This window comes from Hyperolius riggenbachi, chromosome 7 (assembly GCF_040937935.1).
Source record: "Hyperolius riggenbachi isolate aHypRig1 chromosome 7, aHypRig1.pri, whole genome shotgun sequence".
NCBI lineage: Eukaryota > Metazoa > Chordata > Amphibia > Anura > Hyperoliidae > Hyperolius > Hyperolius riggenbachi.
In genome coordinates this window covers 172,474,594-172,494,404 of record NC_090652.1, presented here as the reverse complement: position 1 = coordinate 172,494,404, position 19,811 = coordinate 172,474,594, and the positions used below count along the sequence as shown (strand labels likewise).

Here is a 19,811-nt window from a genome sequence, read left to right as displayed (position 1 = left end):
AGTATAGGAACCCCACAAATGACTCCATTTTAGAAAGCAGACACCCCAAGGTATTCTGTTAGTAGTATGGTGAGTTCATAGAAGATTTTATTTTTTGTCACAAGTTAGCGGAAATTGATTTTTATTGTTTTTTTTCACAAAGTGTCATTTTCCGCTAACTTGTGACAAAAAATAAAATCTTCTATGAACTCACCGTACTACTAACGGAATACCTTGGGCTGTCTTCTTTCTAAAATGGGGTCATTTGTGGGGTTCCTATACTGTCCTGGCATTTTAGGGGCCCTAAACCGTGAGGAGTAGTCTTGAAATGAAATTTCTCAAAATGACCTGTGAAATCCTAAAGGTACTCATTGGACTTTGGGCCCCTTAGCGCAGTTAGGGTGCAAAAAAGAGCCACACATGTGGTATCGCCGTACTCAGGAGAAGTAGTATAAGCGTACGTACAAAAAGGGCGCCCGGACAAAAAGGGCGCGGGGTGTAAACTCTAAATAATAATTAATCATTAATAGGGTTTATAAAAATAGTGTGCTATATTTCGTTTACAAATAATGTTTAACAAAATTATAAATCATTAAATAATGTTTATGAAATCGGAAATTGTGAAAACGTTAATCTTTCCTGTTTCAAAAGTTAAACTTATAATTACGTTTATTAAAAAAACAATAATATATGTTTATTTGTTATAATTGTATATTATTGTGAATAACCTTCATTTATGGTTTGTTCTTATAATAAAATCTGAAAATATTCTTTATAACGATGATATAAATATAACTAAGTTCGTAATAAGTGTTGTAAAACATTAGTAATTATTACTAAAATTTTACTAAAACTATACCTAAGCCTACTCTTACACAGAACCCTCCCTGTACCTATCCCTAACCCCTAGACCCCCCTGTTGGTGCCTAAACCTAAGACCCCCTGTTGGTGCCTAAACCTAAGACCCCCCCTGTTGGTGCCTAAACCTAAGACCCCCCTGTTGGTGCCTAAACCTAAGACCCCCCTGTTGGTGCCTAAACCTAAGACCCCCCTGTTGGTGCCTAAACCTAAGACCCCCCCCTGTTGGTGCCTAAACCTAAGACCCCCCTGTTGGTGCCTAAACCTAAGACCCCCCTGTTGGTGCCTAAACCTAAGACCCCCCCTGTTGGTGCCTAAGTAACCCTCCCTGTACCTACCCCTAACCCCTAGACCCCCCTGTTGGTGCCTAAACCTAAGACCCCCCTGTTGGTGCCTAAACCTAAGACCCCCTGTTGGTGCCTAAACCTAAGACCCCCCTGTTGGTGCCTAAACCTAAGACCCCCCTGTTGGTGCCTAAACCTAAGACCCCTCTGTTGGTGCCTAACCCCCCTGTTGGTGCCTAAACCTAAGACCCCCCTGTTGGTGCCTAAACCTAAGACCCCCCCTGTTGGTGCCTAAGTAAACCTCCCTGTACCTTCCCCTAACCCCTAGACCCCCCTGTTGGTGCCTAAACCTAAGACCCCCCTTTATTATGTGGATAATAAGGTTTTACTAATTGTGGATGCAACAAATATTTTGCAATTTACGTTACGTACTGATCGCTTTATTTTGTGAATAATAATGTTTTACAAACAGTAAGGGATAAAACTTTAAATAATGTTTTAATTATTTAAATAAGATAAGATCGCTTTATTTTGTAAATAATAATGTTTTACAAACAGTAAGGGATAAAACTTTAAATAATGTTTTAATTATTTAAATAAGATAAATATGTTTAGTATTTTCATAAACGTTATTCGGCACGGGTGCATTTTATAAACGTAAATCACCACAAGCTCAGTTATGAATCATTAAACATCTCCGGGCGCCGTTTGTAAACTTTATTTAGCTCCGGGCGCCGTTTGTAAACTTTATTTAGCTCCGGCGCCCTTTTTTCCTGCTCGGCGCCCATTAAACGTTATTTATTATGGGAGTGAATGGCGGCGCCCTTTTTGTCCACTAGCTGCCTGCGCCCTTTTTTCCCAGCTCCGTAGTATAATGTGTTTTGGGGTGTATTTTTACACATACCCATGCTGAGTGGGAGAAAGATCTCTGTAAATGGACAATTGTGTGTAAAAAAAATTAAAAAATTGTCATTTACAGAGATATTTCTCCCACCCAGCATCGGTATGTGTAAAAATACACCCCAAAACACATTATACTACTTCTACTGAGTACGGCAATACCACATGTGTGGCACTTTTTTTCAGCCTAACTGCGCTAAGGGGCCCAAAGTCCAATGAGCACCTTTAGGCTTTACAGGGGTGCTTACAAATTAGCACCCCCCAAAATGCGAAGACAGTAAACACACCCCACAAATGACCCCATTTTGGAAAGTAGACACTTCAAGGTATTCAGAGAGGGGCATGATGAGTCCGTGGCAGATTTCATTTTTTTTTTGTCGCAAGTTAGAAGAAATGGAAACTTTTTTTTTTTTTTTTGTCACAAAGTGTCATTTTCCGCTTACTCGTGACAAAAAATAATATCTTCTATGAACTCACTATGCCTCTCAGTGAATACTTTGGGATGTCTTCTTTCCAAAATGGGGTCATTTGGGGGGTATTTATACTATCCTGGAATTCTAGCCCCTCATGAAACATGACAGGGGGTCAGAAAAGTCATAGATGCATGAAAATGGGAAAATTCACTTTTTGCACCATAGTTTGTAAACGCTATAATTTTTACCCAAACCAATAAATATACACTGAATGGGTTTTTTTTTTTATCAAAAACATGTTTGTCCACATTTTTCGCGCTGCATGTATACAGAAATTTTACTTTATTTGAAAAATGTCAGCACAGAAAGTTAAAAAAATCTTTTTTTTTGCCAAAATTCATGTCTTTTTTGATGAATATAATAAAAAGTAAAATACGCAGCAGCAATCAAATAGCACCAAAAGAAAGCTTTATTAGTGAGAAGAAAAGGAGCCAAAATTCATTTAGGTGGTAGGTTGTATGAGCGAGCAATAAACCGTGAAAGCTGCAGTGGTCTGAATGGAAAAAAAGTGCCTGGTCCTTAAGGGGTACTGTAGGGGGGGTCGGGGGAAAATGAGCGGAACTTACCCGGGGCTTCTAATGGTCCCCCGCAGACATCCTGTGTTGGCGCAGCCACTCCCCAATGCTCCGGCCCCGCCTCCGGTTCACTTCTGGAATTTCTGACTTTAAAGGGATACTGTAGGGGGGTCGGGGGAAAATGAGCTGAACTTACCCGGGGCTTCTAATGGTCCCCCGCAGACATCCTGTGTTGGCGCAGCCACTCCCCAATGCTCCGGCCCCGCCTCCGGTTCACTTCTGGAATTTCTGACTTTAAAGTCAGAAAACCACTGCGCCTGCGTTGCCATGTCCTCGCTCCCGCGGATGTCACCAGGAGTGTACTGCGCAGACACAGACCATACTGGGCCTGCACTGTGCGCTCTTGATGACATCAGCGGGATCGAGGACACGGCAACGCAGGCGCAGTGGTTTTCTGACTTTAAAGTCAGAAATTCCAGAATTGAACCGGAGGCGGGGCCGGAGCATCGGTGAGCGGCTGCGCCAACACAGGATGTCTGCGGGGGACCATTAGAAGCCCCGGGTAAGTTCAGCTCATTTTCCCCCGACCCCCCTACAGTATCCCTTTAAAGTCAGAAAACCACTGCGCCTGCGTTGCCGTGTCCTCGCTCCAGCTGATGTCACCAGGAGTGTACTGCGCAGACACAGACCATACTGGGCCTGCGCTGTGCGCTCTTGATGACATCAACGGGATCGAGGACACGGCAACGCAGGCGAAGTGGTTTTCTGACTTTAAAGTCAGAAATTCCAGAAGTGAACTGGAGGCGGGGCTGGAGCATCGGTGAGCGGCTGCGCGGGCACAGGATGTCTGCAGGGAACCATTAGAAGTCATGGGTAAGTTCAGCTCATTTCCCCCAACCCCCCTATAGTATCCCTTTAAGTTCTTGCCATTTGCAGAATTTGCATTTAACAATCTTCCCAGTTCTTCCACCAAACTGTCACGTTTCCAGGTAGTCATGGGCCGGAGTCCTAAGTTTACCTCCTTTTCCAGTTCTCATTCTTCTCACCCAGTTTTGGAAGAATGGATTTCTAATATGAAGACAGTTTGGGCTCAGGTCAAAGAGAATTTAGAAAAAGCAGTATCTCAGCAAAAAACGTTATGCTGATTTCCATTGATCTCCAGAATATGAATTTTCAGCAGGGGATCTTGATTGGGTTTCCACTGGCAACATTCCTCTTCCTCAACCATCTGTTAAGCTAGGTCCACAGGGAAAGGACCAAATACATTGGTCTTTTCCTGTGGCTGAGAAAATTAATGACATAGTATATTGAGTGACTTTACCTCAGTCCATGAGAGGAGTGAGATAATTTCATGTCTCTTTATTAAAACCGGCAGTCAATGTTTCATCTTCCAGTCCACCTCCTCCGATTGAAGTGGATGGGGAATCTGAGTATGAGATAGAGAGAATTCTGGATTCTCGGAAATGTTGTAATTCCCTACAATATCTGGTTGAGTGGAAAGGTTATGGACCAGAGGAAGGGAGTTGGATTCCTGCACGACAAATTCATGCTCATGAATTAATTCAGGAATTTCATCTTCATCATCCTGATAAGCCAGGTAGGGAGTTTCCGGAGGCCACACCTCGAGGGGAGGGTAATGTAACAATTCATGCGGACGCGCAGTGGCGTAGCTAGACATTATGGGGCCCCATAGCAAAATTTTCACAGGGCCATCACATCTAGGCACTCTTGAGCAATGCTACCTGTCCTTACCCTATGAATTTGAGTTTATTGGGAAATTTACATTCTCATGTAATGCACACTGTGTATAGTCCATGAGCACTGAGACAAAGCCAGTAGGGTGGAGAAACAAAGCAAAGTTCATAGTTAACACATCATGTTCTATCTGGGCCCCCTCTTCTTCAGGGCCCCATAGCGGTTGCTATGGCTGCTAGGGCTATTGCTACGCCCCTGCGGACGCGGCTGCCGGCAGCTCCGGGCAGCCACGCACTTCTGCATTACCTTGTGGCATCCCCGGCTCCCCTGTAGCTGTGAGCCAGCGCCGCGCATCCTCTCAAGACCCTGGGCGCATGTGCACAGCTTGTGACAGCCTTTATAGGCTGAGAAGACGGGTGTGAGGCCGGTCAGCTGACACATTGGTCAGCTGACCAGGAGCAGGATTCTGATTGGCTGTTAGTTCAGGGGTGTGCTGCACTTTCCCCGTGTATTTTAGTCTGTCTCTCTCAGTTCCACGCTGTGTGTTATAGCAATCAGAGCTCTGAGCGCTGGACTTTGCTCCGCTACTGAGTCAGTTAGTTCTGCTGTGATAGATATGTATGCAGTGTTTGCAATATATATCTATACTTAGTTAGTATTGTATTTTGTATTATTGTGATTGATTTTCTGTGTATGACCCGGCAAAACCCTCCACTTTGATTAAAAGTCTCATCCCTCTGTACAGACCTCGATAATTGTATATTCTGTGTACACTTTAGCCGGCGTTGCACTGTCCCTCCTATACAGCTCAAAACCCTCTGGGAATACACCTGATAGTGGTCTTTCATTTGTAACTATATATTGCAATCAACATTCTAAGATTTGCTCATTGCTTCAAAAATATTGGTCCATACTCTTCAGGGATCCACGCATTGCCCCCCTTTCCCTACGGCACCTATGGTCACCTTTAGATGGGCTATAACCATTGGAGACAAGCTTACACAAAGCCATTATACTGGACTACAGGGTATAAACAGACTGTGCCTTACAAGGTACATATCCTTGTCACTCATGTAACCAGTGTAAATACATCTACACAGGTAAACAATGTGTTATTGTGGCCCATGATAAAACACTGCCCACGAGATACTATGTAAATTGCGAGACTGAGGGGGTGATATACCTCCTTCTATGCCTATGTGGAGCTTTCTATATTGGCAAGACAGGCAGATATTTGAACAGACGTATTTACGAGCACACTTATGGGATTAGTGAAAATCACAGTACACCAGTTGCACAACATTTTGCCATTTGCCAACAAGCCATTTTTGCTAGGCCCATTTCTTTGGTTTAGATAGGGTCCACTGGGACCCCCGGGGTGGTGATTGGTATAGCAGGCTTCTCCAGTGTGAAGCATTTTGGATATATGAATTGAAGGCTTTTCAAGCCAATTAAATGATGGTATTGATTTTGCCTCATTTTTGTGATATGAAGGACCTGCCATCGGGTCGCTGCTCCGGGGGTTCCTGGGGGGTTCCTCCCTCTTTCCCTTTTTTTGTTTACTCTCTTTCCTTGTTTACCTTTTGGGCCACTCCCACTGGGCTGATCTGATGGCTTGCTTCATACGGCCTTGGATGTGTTCTCTTATTGATGGATCTCCCTTCCCTTTTAGAGATATTGTCTGTGGATCTAGGTCTACCTACCCTTGGGGGTGCCCTGCCTGTACCCCCGCTTCTTCAACTTTGACACAGAACTACTTTGAGATTCATTTAAATTTGATGTATATTTTCTATATTAAAGTACCTTTATTTTTGTTGCTCCTTCATAAGTGGAACATACACCACTATTTAATATTATTTTGACTGTTTATTTTAATTTATTTAACCTCTTGAGGACTTCATGGCTAAACCCCCCTAGTGACCAGGCCATTTTTAGTAAAAAAAGGCCACTGCAGCTTTAAGGCCAAGCTGCAGGGCCGCACAACATAGCACACAAGTGATTCCCCCCCCCCCCCTTTTCTCCCCACCAACAGAGCTCTCTGTTGGTGGGGTCTGATCGCTCCCCCCATGTTTATTTTTTTTTTTTAATAAATATTTTTGTTTGTGTTTTTTTTTTTTAAAATAAACTGTTTCTTTAAACCCATTCCCTCCCTCCCTCCCCCCAGCCAGCCAATCATGGTTGATCAGCTCTCATAGGCTTCACCCTATGAGAGCCGATCGCTCTCTTGTCCCCCAGGCGGACAGCCATGTCACACGGCTGTCCCCAGTGCAGCGCTTCTGCTGATCGCAGCATTGCACCATGTAAATAGACAGCGATCACGCCGTCTAACAGTCTCCCGAGCGGCAATAGCTGCTCGGAGACTGAAGGCGGGGCAGAGCTCCACCCCCCAAGCAGGAGATGCGTGCGTAGCCTGCGCGCGATCTCCTGCAAAACAGAGCCCCAGGACATTACACCAATCGGCGTTAGGCGGTCCTGGGGTGGCCGCCGCAGCCACGCCCATCGGCGTGATGCGGTCGGCAAGAGGTTAATATGCTAGCTGTGTTGGTTTGCCTTCACTATGGCCCCGTTGGCTTGATGCTGTGCAATAGCTTCTCCCTCTGGGGGGCCTCCTGAGGGCGATGCACTTTGGAGAAAAGTTATGATGCACCTTCCGGGCCTACTTATTGTGGTATTTTCCCTTGGGACCTGGTTTTCGGTTGCCTACTCTGATATGATAATTTGTGGCCGCCAGAGGGCCGCCCGTTGTACTCTGGCAGACCTTTATCATCTTGGCCTCCAGATATTGCAATGGTGTAGGCGCACCGGCGGAGGGCTTCACGTGTTACTCCCTATATGCCTCCCTTTAATTCCCATGCGTGTGGAGCGGCATGGTACATGGGGGGCATGTTGGAGATCGGTGCGACGTGCCCGGGTCGCCCGGCGCCATTATAGGCCGGCAATGGTTTCCAGCATGGCGCAATTTGAGCCTACCCTGATGATGCTGGTCTCCTTACCAGCGAAACCGGTAGGCACTTCTGGGCTCAACACCCCATAGAATCTGGCACCACTTGGGGAACTTTGGACATCACTTCAAATACTGGATGGATGAGTATCATATTTTGATTCATATGCACATGATAACACAGCAAGTGTGGATAGCACCAAGAGACACTGATTGCATGGATTTGATTGCATTTACTGATTTGAGACCAAATATCTGTGGAACGATGATTTACTTATTGACAACCATCATGTGACCCTACTGAGTTTGGGAGCTGCATAAGGGTGATATCCCTGGGGGCCTGGATCTTTCCCAAACATGTTTGTACTCAAATAGAGCTGTAAAACAACATTAGGGTTAAATCCCTGGCAGACTATTATACTTGCATATTGGTGTTTATTTTCCTAGAGTGGAGTCATATATCTGCCTAATAGTCACGTAAACAGTATGTTTGATGGATGTTTATTTATGAATCACTGAACAGAGTCTAGATTCTAATATGGAGGCCAATGGACTGCACATACACTATCTAATTGATTGTCTATATACCATCTGATACTCCTAACTACAGAAATGAACTCTGTTGCCAAAACAACCAGGATTAATGTTACAACCTTTCCTGCTTATGGATCAAAACTTGCTCTGGGAACAAACTATTCTGCTGGTGCTATTCTGCTGGTGTGAACCCATTGCCTTACTTCTTTCATACGTGAACTGCATTCACAATATAAGTGGATGTCACCATTGATCCCCCTTTAATGTGCCAGATTGTGGTTTTATATTGGATTTTTTATAAACGTCATAATAAAAAAATTAGATTTTTTTAAATCCTAATACATATATATTTCTTCATTTTTCTCTTGTCACTATATTTCATATTGTTTGGGTCTTAGACCTAAAGGAAGCATTTTTTGAGGATAATTTCTTGTACCTATAGTGTGAATAATTTTGTACAGATCACCTGGAGAATTAAAGATGTCATCACCACCAGAAATAGATTTCAGAATGTTAGTCAGAGAGAGAGGACAATGGGAAAACACTGACTAAATATTAATAATCCATACATAATTACTGTAAACAATGAGCATTGATGTTGATTTTATTGATTACGCTATTTTCACTACACTTCCTCTTTAAATACACTGTAACATATCTCACATACTGATTATCTCTTTCTATTTAACCAAATTTCTCAAATGTATTAAAGATTTCATTTTTTTTATAGCAGACATATATTTATTTGCCTTAAGAATATTTAGGAAGTCCCCAGTAGGTTAGTAATCACATTAAGATCTGGCTGTAATTAAAATATTACAAATCACTTTACAATAAAGTGGGCAATATGAGTATTTTCAAAGTCCCCATGGAAAAGTGTGAGGCCTGGATTGAGCTGCATATGAGTTCCAGCTTTGAGATTAATTTGAAAACTTACTCCCATAACAACCTAATCACTCAGTAGATCCATCATGTGTGGTATATGACTTTAAACTTTTTGTTTTCATATAGTTAGTTTGGTTAAAAAAAAGGCATCCGTCCATCAAGTCTAACCAGATGGATGAATAGATTCTGTCTGGATACAGTTTTTCCAGGATCTGTCAGAATGTGTTTTTTTCTAATTTTTTTTTAGAAAAGCTGATGGGCAGTAACAAATAAAACTAGTTATCTTAGGGAGTATCATCATCTTAAGGGCCAAACTACGACAGTGTCTTCTTGGCCCAAGGGCTGAAGTCCTTACTTATTCTGTCCTCCAACTTTTGGTAGTTTTGCTGAAATAAATCTCGCTGATCCCCTGTCAGTTGAAAGCGCAAGTAAGTTATAGATTCAGTAATCTATTTTTAGACAGTAGTGTCTAAAATAAAATAAATACATGGTTTCCTTAATTGATTAAAGAGACACTGAAGCGAAAAAAATATATGATATAATGAATTGGTTGTGTACTATGAATGATTACTAGAAGTTTAGCAGCAAAGAAAATATTCTCATATTTTTATTTTCAGGTATATAGTGTTTTTTCTAACATTGAACAATTCTATAATATGTGCAGATTACACAACACTCAGCATTCAAAATGATTCTTTCAGAGCAGTCTGTGAACTAATGACCTCTCCTCTGGCAGAAGAAAAGTAATTAGTTCAATAACACTTGAGATAATAAAAGTCAGATAACAGCCCTCTCCACGACTTTGAAAGTCGCAAAGCTTAATTGCTTTTTTGCATAGAGATAACAACTGGAGTTTCTTAACTCTTCCTGTACTGGAAACAATTAGACTGATGTATCTGATCTTAATGTTTTATTTCTTAGCTGTACTACACACACAAATCATAATATCATAATTTTTTTTTCGCTTCAGTGTCTCTTTAATGAAAACCACTGTTTAGTCACCCTTTAGAAACAAAAGCTTATCTATGCCATATTAAGTGTACCTGATCCAGAATGATTCCATCTTTTGACATTCTTCTCAGCTTGCACTCCAGATTTACAATCCTTGCTTCTTTTCTGACCATCTCAATTCTGAGTTCATCATTTTTCTCCTCTAATTCTCGAATTTGCTTTCTGTACTTATCCTTGTCTATCAGACATTGTGAGCATTGCATTTGGGCTTCATCTCGAGAACGATATGCCTTTCCAGGAAAATGAGTCATAAAAAGAGATTTAATTCTAAAAATGATGGCAAAGTTTCAAGAAAAAAAATTACATGTTAAACTAGGGAAAAAGACTGAAGTTTCACTTTGAAGTACTAGTTCGGCCTAACACTCTTTAATAAATATGGTAGCTTATTTGCACTAACTAGCAATACACAAAGTCTTGTTCATTGCACATCTGTACTATAAGCAATAAGTATATTGAAGGTAACTGGATGGCTGCTTCCAAATGAGTAGGCATTGTTTTCCCAGCACAGAGAAGATGTTCTGACCTCACTCACTTCATCCCTCAGCTGAGATAAATTAAGCCTTTGTGGCCAGCACCGCATGCTCAGCAGTCTCATCATTTTTCTGCCCACTTGTCACCTGTTCAGGGTGTACTAAAATGTTTAACCCTTTCCATAACTTCTCCACTGTTTTATAAATGGTCAGTTCCAAGCTACATACGATTCACATTACAACTGCAGGCAAAATTGACTTATTAGCATGTCATTACCCTTCTCTAGTGATGTTTGGACAGAGGGAAGGGTTTGGATGATCAAATAAAACCACATTCCATCTCAGCAGGAAATAAAGATACAGGACCCAGCCAGAACACGCAATGCACAAAACTTGTGAAATAGTGATTAATGCAAATATACTATCAAGTGCATAAATATGGGAGGCTGAACTAAACTTTCATGAACCAGTGACTGAAAATATCTTATCATTTGGATCCAAGTAATTAGTCTGTATGGATAACAAATAAAACTCTTTATGCAAATTAACTAAATGTGATTTACAGGAAAGTTAGTTTACACTATGTATATGGACATGGCAGTTATTTTGCCTTGCAGCATTTGGGTGTCAAGTTCATGTCAACACAGGTGAATATATGGTGACTGTGCAATATACTGCAGTGCACAGCCACTATGTTGCTATTTGATGCAGCACACACACTGAGTTAGGATCTAGATGATCCAGAGGACCTTCTGGGAAGACAAAGTACAGGAACACCAAGAGACCAATACAGCATAGTAATTTAACAATCAGGCCTGGATTTACCTCACAGGAGCCTATAGGCACAAATGTCCTGGCACCTTAGCCTTCACCCTTCATGAACCTAGAAACCCCCACCAAACTGCATCACAAGTGTTCTGGCTGTCCTGGCTGTAACTTCTTCCTTATTTCCCTCACCCATCATAGGTAGCTAGAGGTGCCCATTAGTATTAGGCAACCAGAAGTATCCTCAATATTAAGCAGCTAGAGGTGCCCCCAAGCATTAGGTAGCCAGAAGTATCTTCAATATTAAGTAGCTAGAGATGCCCCCAACTAAAGGGAGAACTGGTAACTGGAATGTTGAAAGCAGGTTGAATAACCTCTCATTTACACTCTCATCAGGACTCTACATAGGGAGGGAGGGAGGCACTCTGGGAGGGGAGGGAGCCGCCTTTCCATCATCAGGCACCTGTAGGCACGTGCCTACAGTGCCTTATGATAAATCCCGCACTGTTAACAATGCAAGGATACTGGGCCTGATACACATAGCTGCGGTAATATCGGTGTGCACAGTCAGCGCACTGCAATATTACCCTAGCTTCCGACAACAAGTACCACGAGTTACGCTATAAGCATGACCCGTGATACTTGAGTAGTGGGACCGTTGCTACGGTAATAAGTTTTACTAATTGTAATGCTCATTAGTAATGCTTGTTTCTGTAGCAACGGTCGCACTACTCGAGCACTGTGGGTTGCGCGAGCATAACTCGCAGTACTAGCTGGTGAAAGTATGTGTAATATTGACGTGCGCTGTCAGTGCACGGCGATATTACTGCCGTTAAGTGCATTGATAGCAGTAAAAAAAGAGGTACTAACAAACCTAGGTTTCACTGAAAGCAACCACTGAGGGAGGACATATTTGCACTTGAATATGTAGGGATAAGTTTTCAATGCCAATTGCATCAATAGTTGATATGAGGGGGAGTAAAACTTTCATGCAGACTGCTATGAGTGCCTAAAAGAATAGAAAGGCTGGATGCCAGTATAAATAATGACAGTACTTTGCCCTGTAGTGATGTGTGATGACTTCTGTTTCACTAAGTGTGCCCCAATATCAAGGACAGAAGTATAAATTCTGTCATGTCAAGTGTGATCCGAGGACAGGATTGTGCATTCTGCCATGCCAAGTGTGGTCCAAGGGCAGAAGTGTTCATTCCACCCTATTAGCGTAGACTGATATAGTGGTTTTGGAATGCCCCATGTTCATGTGGATCAGTGCGATATTTAGATATGCTTCACTGGTTGTGGTAAACCAAATTAATTATAAATAGACTAGGAAGGTCTGTGTGGATTTCTGTAAAATGACATGAACTAAATAAAGTGCAAGAAATCACAAGAAATGGATTAAAGAACGTGACATTCTTACACTTGACAGAGAGATTGTGTCCAGCGGCATAACTAGATATCACTGGGCCCTGCTGCAAAACTGTTGATGCGGCCCACCTGTGGGGAGTCACAAGGATAGGTTTGAGAAACACTGTTCTAGGCATTCATTGAATTCCTCCATTGGTGAGTCCTCAATGGAAAAAAAATCCAATACATTTCCTGTTTTCTTAGTCATTAACCCCTGTTTTTAGAGCACTATGGGGAATATGTTCAATTGGGAACAAATCCATGTAGGTAGGATCCTTGTCATGATGTTCTCTGATGTGTCAGGACAATCCATGTAGATAATAACCTTAACTTCTGTTTACTCTCTGTTGCCCAAACCGGGATCTGTTGCTGTTTGATGCAACCAGCCTTTTGATAACTATACAGTGTAGAAAACAGCGCTGGACACCAAAACAATGCTTCCAAATTTATTGACAAACCACACATAGAAAGATTACAGGCAGATGGAGTAAGATGGCCTAACAGGCGTTTTGCAGGTTTACCTGCTTCCTCAGAGACCAAAGGATCCTTTGGTCTCTGAGGAAGCAGGTAAACCCGCCAAACAGCTGTTAGGCCATCTTACTCCATCTTTCTGTAATCTTTCTGTGTGTGGTTTTTCAAAAAATTTGGAAGCATTGTTTTGGTGCCGAGCGCTGTTTTTTACACTGTATGGACACTACTCTCAATCGATGGTGCACACTACAAGCTCCAAAGGCAAACCACTGTGCATCTAGCCAGGATCTAGCTAGGATCGAGTGCCAGCTCTCTCTTTCTACTTCTTCACTGAATATTGATAACTATATGGGTAAGTAATAAGCTATTTTATAAATATATGGTGTCACATGTAATAACCTGGTTTAGATAAATAGATTATTAGGTGCCTGCAGACTGGAAGGAATTACTTCCTTGGTAGACAAATAAAATAAAGACATCTGGGTTGATTGCACCAAATACTGTACACTTCTTCCAGTCTACTGGGAGAAAGTGAATTCTTCAGTTTTCAAGCCTTACAAAACACACACCTTGTTTGTGTGTGATTAAGAACTTCAGAAAAAGGACCCCTACATAAAAGGGACCATTGTTTTTCCAGTTCTGATAGTGTTATGATCTGTAAAAAAAAACATGTAATGAAACATAACTCAGTCTGGTATCTGTTTTCGTTATATTTTGAAGAGTAAAGTTTTACAATCTCTTGCTTTTTTGGTTTCTTCCCTAACTTTAGGCCTTTATTGCATAGTGTCTAAGCTTAAACTATTATTATTACATTTTATTTATAAACCGTTAACATACAGTATTAAATGTGCAACTGCTCGCACATGAATGGCTCCGCTTACTGCGCATGCGCAGGCAGACTCACGTGGCTACTGCAGGAAGAGGTGCTGCACGACCCCGATATGATTAGCGACAATGTCTTGTTGATAATCTTCCGGGGGGGCATGCTCAGCGTCGGGGGACATCAGAATACAGAGGGAAGCCCTAATAGGATAATCTTCAGGGGGGGCGCACAGCGACGGTGGACATCAGAATACAGAGGGAAGCCTAAATAGGATCCTGAGGCTTCCCTCTCTTTAGGTAAGTATCTCATTTTGTACACGAGCTTCGGTTCGGGTACTCTTTAAGCAGTGCTGTACAATAGATGGGGAGACATTACAACATTAAACAATGTTACAAAGGGGCATTAGAACGTTTAATTATGTTACAGAAAATAGTAATGTAACAATAAACAACGGTGTGCAGATTGTAATGTAGGGGTAAATAAAGCAGATGACTCACTGATTCCATCATATTGAATCATATGGTGGCAGAGAAGAGCACACTTGACAAAATTAGCAGTCAACTCAATGTTTTTGTTATGCTTATCTGCTCTATTCTTAATAATTGTCTGTATTGTATGTCCTGTTTCAAATTAGCCTTGTACCTGCCAAAACCAATTCCGGGCACGAACCAGTCGTGCTTGGCGAAATAAAAGATTCTGATAGGGAATCGGTTTACAATCTAGTGTATTTGTGGAATAGTAGCGCCAACTGTCACGGAAGAGCCGTGAGACCAGAAAACGCAATTGCAATCAGTTTCCTGCACCGATTGTCGTTGCATTGCCAGATCAAGATTTTATGTCTAGTGGGTAGCAGACTGTCGAGTCTGGGGTCTTCTTTTGGAAATCTAGCATTTCAGTTGTTAGCAGAACTTTCTTTTTATGAGACAAGTGGCTCTCTGTGAAGACCTGGTTGTGTAATTAACTTCATCAAAAGAGTTCCTTCCTGGGCCAGTGACACCAAGGTGTAGAAGTTCTCCAGCAGTAAGACCCAAATGGAAAGTGTTACTGCCTTTTGAAGAGACAGGATAACCTCTGCAGGAGGCCAGACTGCTCGACTCGGTTGGAAGCAGAGAGAAAATGAATGCTTCATATGATTTTTAGCCTGTTTAAGGTTAACCGTTCATATGAGAGGTATGAAAGTTATCTCATTCTGCTGGCCCGGATCTGGTGAATATTTTAATATTAAATTGAGGCCACTGATATACCCAGAACCCGAGATATTCTGCTACTTTGTAACCGGACATGCGATAGCAACCAAGTTTGATGTCATATGAACTGTCATATTCTGAGGAATATGAATCTGTGACTGTTATGTGTGTGTGCGGGAAGCGTAAGACGAGATATGGAAAATGTCATATTTGGTGGGCACAAGGAACCCACCCAGGAGGTGAACCGCACCCTGTCCAGCCCCTGGGCTAAACCTGAGACCCCACCCAAAAATGTGGATCATTCAAAAGTGCTTGCCAGGGACTCCTCCCTTATTCCTCCGAATTCCATCTTCATGGGAGCATGCTGCTGCTTTGAGGAAGAGTAGCGGCCATCTTGTCTGAACTTTGGCTATTGAACTGATACAAAGAACTGCATGTGTTTTCCCAGAAAGGACATATTTCCGCATGAACTTAAGTATTTGTATTTTCCTCCCTTTTTTTTTTTTTATACTGCGCTACGATTGTCTCCATAATTGTTGATTTTAATGATTTTCTGTATATATTAATAACTTATACTGCATTAATAGTAAACGACTAAAAAGTCATTTTATTTGTTCAGCTACCCCTGCTATTCAGCCGCACAAACTGAACCCTAGCTTCTGAAGAGTCGCTACTACTGTTGATAGCTAGATAAATTAGAGTGTGTTTAACCATTTTATTTGCAGGTATTAGTCTCAGTATAGTTAGGACTCCTACCCTTCTGTAGGAATGGTGGCAGTTATACCCTGAAATAGTGTGTAGTTTGTATTACCGTAACTCACAAGCTTCCTTCTAGTCGGTCTGCTGCCAAATTCCCAGCGGTTTCTACGCACCGATTGCGGCCACAGATTGCATGGTCTGTGTGCTGAAACCGATTGGAAGGCTGTAAAGCTTGGTGGTGTATTCTCCACAGTCAGCATGCAACGCATGAGCTGGCGTGGAGGAGGTACACACACTAGCACCAGGAAACAGGCTATCCCTAGTATAGTGGAGGGGAGGACTGACTCCAATAGGAGATTGTGGCGCACAGAGCCGGTGCAGATCTGACAGCCACAAACAATGCTTTTGTTATAACGTCTCAGCGCAAAGTAGCGCTGAGCGCATAAACCAGAACTGAGGAGATCAGGACAGGTAGACAGAATGAACGCTTGCTAGCTAGCGGCTACTTAGCGACAGCAAGCGTCCAAAACCAGACAGACTGGAATGAGGCAGCCAATGCGATGCGGCGATGGCGTGCCTCACAAAGACAGGACAGGATAGTCAGAAAATAGCAGGATTAAGATAGATGAACGTAACACAGATAAATATACAATAAGTATGTTTTCCTAGCATATTACAATTACAGCTATCAATGAAACTATTTGTAACGTCTGACTAACATATGTATATATCGGCAATGAACCGATATATGACATAAGCAGGAACGCTGACTAGGAATGGATTAATACAGGGAACAGGACTCAGAAGGATTCGCTATCTCTTCGCAGAGATGAACGCAATCCACAAACGGTAACAGAACAGGATTCAGAAGGATTCGTTATCTCTTCGCAGAGATGAACGCAATCCACAAACGGTAACAGGACAGGATTCAGAAGGATTCGTTATCTCTTCGCAGAGATGAACGCAATCCACAAACAGAACCAGGAGCAGGGTAACTACCTCAGCACGGGTGGTCACGGTACGCGCAACCTACCAAAACGTGCTGGAAGCTGACTAACTGCACACAGGATATAAACAGTTCGTGTACGTATACATCAGCGACACTGATGTATCACGTAACACAAATACAAGGAAAATAATAAACGTGCTGGTATGCATATATATTGGCAATGAACCAATATATGATGCAAAGACCAGCAAAGTATCTTTAATAACAAGAAACACGATCGGGGGCTAAAGCGACAGCAAGACAGGCTTAAGCTGAAGCTATGAAAACCCAAGGAAACCCTGCAGGAAGCAGATCTTTATACTGAGGCCATCCAATGGGAGCAGACATGCAGATTCCCACACAGGTGAATGATAATCAGTCACAAGCTGACAGCAGGGAAAGACAGACAAAGCTATGCAACTTGCATGGAAATAGATCAGAACTGCCTGAGCTGCAGCACTACTACTTCCAGTAATAGCTGCTGCAGCAGCGATCATTACAGTACCCCCGCCTTTAAAAGCGGATTCCAGACGCTTTTCAAAACCGAAATTCCCAACAAAACAGTCTGACTGATAATTCATGATGACCGGGACAGCCCGGCAAGACCGAATTCCAGAATCAGTCCCCACAAGACTGGACCCATCAGAACCAGAACCTACAGAACCACGCCCATCAGTACCACAAGCCCCAGTGTGACACCCATCAGAACCATGATTTCCAGAAGAAAGCCCTCCGAAATTCCCTGAGCGATACCCACCGCCTTCCAGGAACCGTTCAGAAACGCCAAAGCCTTTGCAATGCCCACCGGTACTGTCTTTACCAACACAAAACCCACTGTTGAACCAGTCCAAGGCACCAGGACAGGTTTTCTCAGAGACCTCCCAGAACACCTTGAAGCTCCAAAGAGATCCCCATAGGTCAGAACGCCCCTTAGGCTCACATGGAGAACTATCAAGAACCCCTATGGAACCTAGGGCAATTCCCGAGTCAGGGCCACAAGGACAAACATCAATATCAGGGCTTTCAGGGACCAGAACCATCTCTGGGCATGCAGGCAGACTGGCAACATCAGAACATGTTCCCACTAAGGAAGCATCAGAGCACGCTAACACCTTAGACACACTTGGGCATTCTGGCACACAAAGAACATCTGGGCACACCGGCACAAGAGAAACCTCTGGGCATGTCAAGGGACTGTGAGCCTCAGGGTCAGCCAAGACAGGACCAAAACCAGGACTGGCCAAAAAAAAATCATCATGACTAAACTTCGCAACCACTGGACTTTTACACGAGAATGCTGGATCAGACTTAGATGTCGCTGATTCCAGCAAAGTCAGTAACAAATCAGATTCAGGGGCACCAACAAAACAGGACAAATCTTCTGATGTATGCACTGAACCAGATAGGGACTCCACAACTACCTCTGGACTGGACAGAGACTCATTTAATACACTGGATTGGAGCTCATGAGGCGCTGCAGAACAAGTCAGTATTGCAGCAGCCCCCACTGGACTCGGCAAAACTGAGGAATTCCCTGGACAGGAAGGGGACTCTGGAACCTCTGCCACAGCGGCCAGAGAACTAGAATCTTTCAGGATACAGGGCTGGGTTTCAGGAACACTCATCAGACCGGACTGAAATTCTGAGATTTCTATTATTTTGACCAGAGAATCAGAATTATCCATGTTACAGGGCAAGACTTCTGAAACATTCAGAGGACAGGGCTGGAGTTCCTCGGCTGTTACAACACTGGAGAGGGACTCAACAACATTGGTTAAATCAGACTGTGTACAGGGCAAGGTATCTGACACACTTGCTGACGAGGACAATATTTCAATGGCTTCTGCTTTGCTGGGCAGAAATTCATCAAGTTTTATTAGAGCAGACTGTAATTCCAAAACAGCTGCTAGACAAGTGAATATTACTGCAACACCAACTGAGGTAAGCAGTGCTTCAGCCTCCTCTGCTAGAGGGTTTAAAGTATCCAAAATACTGGGTGAAGCATAAGACTCTGCGACCACAGCTTCACTGGACAGGATCACTGAACAGTCCATATTGCAGGGCAAAACCATGGAAGCACCTGCTGGACAGCATAATGATTCTGTGACCTGAGTTTCATTGGAGAGATCTACTGCACAATTCATGGTACAGGGCAAATTTATTGGAAAATTTTCTGAACAAGGTAATAATTCTGCGATTTCAGGTTCACATAGCAGATGCTCTGAGCTATTCACGAAACTAGAGCGAGGTGTAGAAACAGGAAGATCAAGACACAATGTTTGCGCATCTGCTGGATCAGACAGGAGTTGAACTTTATTAACACAGGTAATTTCTGCAGAAGTGTTTGCAGAGACAGGCAAGATTTTTCTGGTGTCTGTTTCACTAAACAAAGAGTCATGAGTACTGGCTAGGCTGGACTCGGAAGTCAGCAGGACCTCTGGATTCTCTGCTGAGAAATTTGCGCAGGGCAAGGTTAAGAATGTATCAGTGGCTTCTGTTTTACTGGGAAGTAACACTGAGTTATCCATGGTACAGGGTGGAATTGCAGGAACTTCAATTTCACACAAAAAGAGCTCTGAATCACCTGCTGAATCAGCCAAAGGTGCTGAAGCAGGCGGGTCAGAACGCCAAATTTGCGAATTCGGAGTCACAAAAAAATCATCCAAAATCAGTTCCCACACATCAGTTTTTATTAGGTTATAGGCAGACTTAATGCATGCATTCAATACCAATTCACTTTTTGCACTGTAAAATTGACAAAATGAACTTGAATCATTCTTCCATTCATTGACCAGAGCTTCCATCTCTCCTTTCTCAAATGGAGGATTCCAAGCATACTTAACAGGCAGATCATGGTTTGCAGATATGATTGTGGCAGGCACATGTATAGGGTTAATTAGCAGGTAATTGGCAGATTCCTTATTCT

The 19,811-nt window shown here is 42.8% G+C and overlaps 1 protein-coding gene across 1 annotated transcript in view; it reads right to left on the bottom strand.

Moving 5' to 3' along the window:
• Positions 1-19,811, bottom strand: part of CARD11 (caspase recruitment domain family member 11) — a 586,831-nt gene that overhangs the window by 301,450 nt on the left and 265,570 nt on the right. Inside the window, exon 8 of the mRNA XM_068244905.1 lies at positions 10,108-10,305. Coding sequence (XP_068101006.1) covers positions 10,108-10,305 — 198 coding nt within the window. The remainder of the gene's footprint in view (positions 1-10,107; positions 10,306-19,811) is intronic.